The following is a 7,797-nucleotide window of genomic DNA, read 5'->3' on the forward strand; positions in this document are numbered from 1 at the left end:
GCGAGACTGGAGAGTCGTCTCGAACGTCAACACAGGTACGAGCTGTCATATTTGATGACTAAAACTGGAGATCAAAATGTTCGATCTTTCGTTTATTTATGATAATGCCACAAGTATTTCTGGTGTAGTATTAGGTTTTACAATCATTGCACTGATATTGTCAACGAAATACACGTTATCAACGATAGGAAGGATCTGGGACGCGGGTGATCCCCGCAAATTGGGTGCAGACGACAAAGATAGTGAACAGGGAGATGGTGAAGATTGTGATGGCGACGATGAAGCAGAAGATGACGATGATCAACATAAAGGAGGTAGGGTTTACCATCTGAGTACTGCTTATCAACAGAGGACTCAATAATGTTGTAATATATGTAGTCCTCGTCATTAGATACGAGAAGAGTGGTTGCTAATTACTTGCATTTTGCACCTTATTTGTAGTCTAGTAGGCCTATGTCTATTCACATTCATCTCAAGATATTTTTACTCAGAGCGGTCGTATCTAATATAATAAGGCTTGTCTATTGTCCTCAATAATTTCTGTACGACCTACCCTTTTTAAGATGTGGTTACACAGCGTTAGAAATTGGCACTTGTTCTGTAGTCCTTGCCAAAGTGCCCAATAGTTAAGGTATCATAACATGCATAAGGACTAGTAGTAGAAATTTGCCCATTTTAAAGGTTTTGCAATATGTTATCATGGTTATCATTATAAGGACTAGTGAACTAAAACTGTTAGTTTCTATCGCTGATACATTTAATTTGGAAATACATGTAGTCTTATCATACATGTCTGTGCTCAAGTATAATTATTATCATGGAGATACTGCACATTTTGGATACCATGAAGCCATACTAAACCAAGCCAAGAAAATGTAAACAGGGGTGCAGTAATGTTACCATTCATGTGGAGTGTCCAAGAAACCATGATGTGTGTGAACTATTATTATTGCATATATATATTCCCAAATCAATATAGCAGTGTTGTCTTTCTTTGACAATGTCAACACGTAAAACAAGCCATGACAACGTCTAATGCAAAGTTCTCACATTTTCTGTTATTTCATGACATTAAAACAGATAAGATCAATACTCCATTATAACAATATAACAATGGGGCCACATGAGTGATACAGTATTAAGTTATGCTCCTTTTGTGTGTGTGTGTTTACCATGAATTATAGTGCACATGATACATCTTTTTCGTCATTTAACATTACCATGATTACAGTGTAAATTCAATGTATTTTTTTTTGTATTGTATGTGGTGTTATATATATTGTCCTTACAGTTGCAGGTGCTTTGTATTGGTTGTTATTCAGGTAAATTGGGCAGGATATTTTTTTCATATGTTTTACACAAAGGGAATTTAACTTGTCATGCTTGGGACAAATAGCTGATAAGCACAGTCTGCTTTTCAAACCAATCTTGTATTTGCAGTTAATTTTGCATTAGATATGCATAAAAAAATTATAGTCGGCTTCTCTGCATAATTCAACAGTAATCAGTAATAGATAGCAACACTACTGTTTGACCTCAATTCTGATTAATTTTCACAACTCTAAACCTGTGTCCCTGAAAATTAACTCTGCATTCATCAGTTCATGGAACTAAACAATGTTAAAGGGAAATCAAATGTTAATTTTGGTTGCCACAAAAGTATAGAGAGATATATGAGGACTGGCTAATTATGAGATCAGAAAGTCCAGAACATACATAGTAAGATCGAGGCAACAATCAGGGAGTTTAACGGTGCAACATAGTCATGATGGTCCAGTACTAGTACTAAACAGACGTCCCTTAATACATTTAATGGTTAGTTTTGTTTTATCATGTTTTATCAGTCATATATTCAGATTTTACAATTTATGATTTTACCATGTTTACTGGTAAATCATCCTTGATTATTCATGTATGACATCTCCATTCTATTATATAATATGTATGCACCCTGGACTCTTTCGGCACCATTGTTAGTTTTGAGCCCAATTTGAATGGCACTAAGCTAAAAATAGCTAAAAGTTATGGCTGAAACTTGTAGAGCCGTACTGTACTGATTGTACAATCAGTCTTGCACTTGTCTGACACTATAATTACATCATGTACATAGCTAATGTCATGCCTTCATAACATTCTACTAAATTAATGTTGATTTTGCACTGGCCTTCAACATGTTCAAGAGCACTGGTTGAGTGCAAATTACCAGAGAACATATAACGAGGGACATGAATCAAAGTTACTGGTTATACAAACAATATGAAATTGTCTTCTCGTGTTTTGATTATCATCATTTACACAACCATTGTTACTTTATCATATAATTTCAAGTGATGAAATACCTTCATTTTGCAAAGTTAAAATTTATCTTCATACATGCATTTTGTTATTGCTGATCACTTGCTGTCTACTTATTTGGTAGCATGTTAAGAGAAATCATGAGCAACAAATTGAGAAAAAGGATTGATTCTTTCTGAAGAAACCCCTGCTCTTGTTATAAATAACATGTTTGTTTACAGTGCCTAAGTCAAGTTTAAATATATAATTAGTATGCCAATACCATCTTCACTATGATTACAGTGTCCCATGAGGTGGATACTATAAATGTAAATGTGTCACTGGTTCAATTATCAGCGTCAAAATTAAGAATGTTACTTAGGTTGTTCTACTTACCCAGTCGTTAAACATCTCACATTTATCCTGCTTTTTACATAACTTTTTTACAAAACCATGATAGCAGAAAACCTCCAACTCCCCAGGTTCCCATTTAACATGCTTAATTTTGGACTCTGATTAGCGTAGAAAATAAATAATTTAATCACTGTTTGTGGATGATGCTATTGTGGTATAGCAGATGATATTAAATAATATAACTTTATATGAGCAGTAATTGTATATTTAGCCTAGTGGTTAAAGTGTTTGCTCGTCACGCCGAAAACCTGAGTTCGATTCCCGACATGAGTACAATGTGCGAAGCCCATTTCTGGTGTCACCCGCAGTAATATTGCTGGAATATTCCTAAAAGCGGCATAAAACCATACTCGCTCTGTCACTGATATTGTACCATAAGTTGTTGGACTAATAGTAATAACCATTTTGTTTCTAACAGAGGGTGACGGCTTGGCTGGGAGAGACCCTGTAGAGTACTGTGAACACATTCAGGGTGAGGTGAAACGGGTCAAGCAAAGAGTCACTACAAAGAAGATTGAGGAAGGGTTGACTGCAGACCAATTGAAAGAAGAGCGGGATATTCAACGAAATCAACTGCAGCAGATCTTCAAGATGATGGAAACCCAGCCAGACAAGTTTGGTGTCACATCTATGGATGATGTTCAACATCAGATGTCATTGTATGGATAGATACCATTTGGCCTTGTAAAATGAAAATGCAATGCAAAATGGAAAATAAGGTTTTTCAAATATCTTGAAAGGAAGTTGATATCAGCTATCAGAACAATTTATGTTCAACATCTAAAAAGATACCAAGGTAGCTGTTACTTATTGAATGGAACACATCTTAACTCTATCATCATGATGTTGCTTTCATCAGAAATGATACGTCCTTGATATGAAATGATTCATATGTCAAGGGATTAGATATGCACATATGTTGTATTGGTGATATGCACTCCATGACATTTCAAAGTAATTATACTAATAACTAGTACCGTATGTCTTGTTGATTGTCAAGGTTGATACTTCAATGCATGATAAAAGTAGTTTGTCTTCTGAAAGAACTTAAGATATTCAACAATTTTAAACATATTACAACACGTACAAAGAAAACCAGTTATTTAAGAGTTACATTTCTTGCAAGATGTCTGAAATTCATGTTCCTTATATTTCAACTTTAGTTATAGCATCGTGTGCACAATTGTTTACAACCCTTAATGTTTCAAATATTGGTTGTTGGGATGTTTCTCATTTGGCTATTGTTGGTCAGTTACTGATAATGCACTATATGAGTTGAACAGTTCAGTGGTGTTACACAGATGTGAAGTTTTCAGATTTTAGGTCATTGTTTGAGATAGTTATTGTTGCACATACTTTTATTTATAATTATGAAATGTTTTGACAAAATGATCTTTCCTTTTAACATGTTTTAAGTGTTTTCTGCATTTTCATATTTAATATTTTAAGGGTAGTTTGGGCAATGTCAGTTTAGGTATCTGTTGATAACCATGTACTGGTAGTTTTGTCAGAGACAGGGTGTTGTATTCTTCATAGGTCATAGAATTATAAGGAAATGCAGCAGTATCTAACAATTTTCTGACATGTTTTTTACACTTTGAAAGAACCATGAATAGATCATAAGACCATTAAATGATTATTTGAACAATCATGAAAAATAGCTTTTGGTGTTATTTAGCCAGAGTGGTGTCATGTATTAGAACAATAACACAAGGATGAAATGTCTCCAGATACCATTATATATGAGCATACCAGACTGACAAAACATATCTGTTCTTGCCATGTATTATCAGGTCATCAAAGGAACACTTCAATTGTCTACTATTTCAAGTTTCTGTCCAGTTTACTCTGACATTATAGGAGTGTTCCAAACAAATAATGTATATGATCATATTTTTAATGTCAAGGTCTGGAACTGAAATCAGCACTATGCAATGAGAGCTACTCCCTCATGAATATATCAAAACAAGAGGTGTTTATGTAGTCAAAAGACTGTATCCAGCATTATACATTGGTCAGCACTTGTACACAATATCCTGAGTGTCTGTAATGTTATAAACTCTGGATCAGACAAACTAGTGGTTCACGGCATGCATCAGTCAGTTAGGTCACATAGTTTAACGATGGGAAATAACCTGAAATATTTACTTGCCCGACATTGTGACAACATGTAAGGACACTGCCTATAAGCCTGAAATTCTGATAACCCATACAATCTCTTTAGTCTCATTCACTGGTCACACAGCCTTGAGGTAGTACCGGTAGTTCCATCTATGCTCATATTGTGTCCTGGCAGCAACACATGGTTAGTTAAGCCAGTGTCTTTACAGGTCAGCAGGATAGCATTTATCCAAAATGATAGTCTTTGAAACTGTTCCAGGTTGATGGCATATGTATTTGTGTAATTGATGATCCTTATCATGTTCATGAAAACCATTTGGGCAAAAAATTGTTTTCAGTGATATTATGTGTATAACACTATGGACATAGTGGATGGTTATGAAATCAAAAGCTCTTATGGACAAAAGGTGTGTGACTTGTTTTCTAATTTTCAGTTGGACCATTAATGTTGTCTTCTTTTGTCACATTACTTACTTGACATTTAACACCAACGTGTTCACCTTTGCAAAATACATCAACACAACTGAGTGACAAGGCTGTTTTAGCTTTGTCATGTTGTTTTTTTCTTCAACCAAAAATATTAATCTATCCTATTTTCTCTTGTCATGCTCATATTGCATTATTCAAATTCACCCTCTTTGTGCATTTGTAGTCAAATGTGAAATTATAGCAGCATGTATTCAATTATATTACATCTAATGGTTGTGGTACAAGAGTATTTGTTTAATGTGTTTGAAGTGAAATGTAACCACAGTTTTCAACCACTGTTGCTACATTGTGGGAGAAGATTACAAGTCCTTATGTTTCACTTTTGATTTCATATTGAATACTTCACTGATGATGTTATGAGTAGGTCTTCGAGAGCATTCGAGAGCATTTCCTCTGTTATCTCTGTCAAGTACATGTGCATAATGCTTAAACATTGGAGTAACCTGTTCAGGAAGGAATGCATGTCTCATTAACTGATGATTGCATGTTGGATCATCTTTCAAAAAAGGCATTTTTTCTAATGAAATATTCATGATTTGAACATGTTATTTTGACAGAATGAAATCTACACCATTTTTTAAAAAGTTTAATAGATGAAAGAATGATGGTTGAGTGACAGTTATGATGCGCATCATGACGAAAATAAGAATGGTTTGATTTGATTTGATGTAGACATGGTAGATAAATGTAAGTGCATGAATATGGATGATTCAAATCATGTTAGGGTACATCAGTTTTCACTGAGTGGTCATTTCTTTTATCATGTTTATTTGAGTTCAATATGACCAATTTGTGTTAATTATTCAACTTGAATATTGCATAATACCAGAAACAATATGGCTAAGGAAAACATATCATACACATTTGGGTATTTCCATTCCAATATTCCAGACTGTGGGACCAAGATACTGTATGTTTAATTTGTTTTCTAGTAAACTATAATTTAATTAGGAAACATAAAAATATATGTTATTTTATTATCTGATGATCATGATTTCTTGTGTTACTATTAATTGTCAGATATTCCTTTTCTCACAATTATCAACTTTCAAAATGTGAATATTCTGTGAAAACTAGTTTCAAAGAAATCCTTCAAATTTCATAAACTCATATTCATGAATTTAATTGTTTACTTGGTTGAAGTTAAATATTGTGTAAATTCTAACATTATTGTCATGTTTCAAATTCAAATTATGTTACCCAATAGAACACATTTAAATTCATAGGTTGAACTTTTGTGAATTTCTTTTCAGTGTTATGTAATCATGGTACTTAATAAGACTACTGGACAATGAAAGTATGCCATAGCCAGTAACATTCATATACCATTATATCTAGTCCTTACAATTGCCAGGTGCTACTTAATTGCCTTAAGTTGTATGAACAGAAGAAACTACAGAACAGAAGAAAATAAACATTCTAGAAATCTTTGCCATGTTGAAAAGAGCAATACATGTTTCTTAGAAAAATAGTTATGATCTGTGGTATTTCATGATACTTTACTGCAAATAATGACAAATCAAAGTGTGAATCTCCTTTATTGCATGAGTGTAGGTTAAGATGTCTTCAACAATTGTTGTGTTTTCAGGAATAAAGTTTGTATCAAATAGCAGTTCTAACGTTGTATGTCCATCGTTTTCTTTGCAGAATGTCTATATTCTCAGATCATTCCCTTCCAGTTTATTTCAGAATATCCTCTAAATCTGAGACTGTCAGTAGCATGATGTGCTACAATCACTGGGGATGTAAACTACTCAGAGGAACACCAACTTTTTTCAAATAACTGTACTGTTAATCTGTCATGGCTGGTGGGTATTGCAACACACAGCCTCCCAATTGTGGACGTTGTTTAACTTGTTTTGAATAGTATACATGATGAGGCATATACAGGGATGGCAAATTGTCCATATTTATGCACCAGTGGTTTTCTCAGTTATTACTTCGACCTTGAGATAAAGTGGTATAGTCCTCCTTGGCCTGCTGGACAAATACCTACAATAATATTATTATGCTAAAACGGTTAAGGACATTGTTTGACATGTTTTATTCATGGGACATTTTCAGACATACAATAACACAGTCTCAGTAAGTAAGAGATGAAATGTCCGGCTTTAGTCAGAAACACAAGCAGTGAGTCTTCAATCCTGCTTAGTACAGGTTTTGACAGCTTCTGGTCAATTTCATTGTCAGTCCCCTTGCAGGGTGAAGGGGATGGGCACTGTGGATCAGCTGGGCCAACTTGTTTCTCTCGGTCTTCTCCAACCTCTGCAGCACCTTGACAACAGCAAATATGTGCACTACTTTTTAAAATGAGAGTGCCATCCACTCTTCATAGAATGATAGGAAGGGATGGCAGCAGCCTCATGGGGTGTCTAGTTGGGCAATTCCCTCGTCATAGATCATCTGTACACATTTCCAGTGCACTCAAGTTAGTTTACTGCTGGGATGATACACCGATGCATCAATGGATCGCGATATTTTACTTCACGAGAAAAGTAT

General features: G+C 34.6%; 1 protein-coding gene across 1 annotated transcript; it reads left to right on the plus strand.

The window, feature by feature from the left end:
* Positions 1-3: 3 nt before the first annotated feature.
* LOC124137297 (matrix-remodeling-associated protein 7-like) lies at positions 4-6,907 on the plus strand. The gene is made up of 2 exons (XM_046503534.2): positions 4-314; positions 3,107-6,907. Exons 1-2 carry the CDS (start codon positions 77-79, stop codon positions 3,355-3,357), a joined length of 489 nt encoding a protein of 162 aa, XP_046359490.1. The 5' UTR covers positions 4-76; the 3' UTR covers positions 3,358-6,907.
* Positions 6,908-7,797: the final 890 nt, after the last annotated feature.

This window comes from Haliotis rufescens, unplaced genomic scaffold, assembly GCF_023055435.1.
Source record: "Haliotis rufescens isolate VD_foot unplaced genomic scaffold, xgHalRufe1.0.p SCAF_20, whole genome shotgun sequence".
Taxonomy (NCBI): Eukaryota; Metazoa; Mollusca; class Gastropoda; order Lepetellida; family Haliotidae; genus Haliotis; species Haliotis rufescens.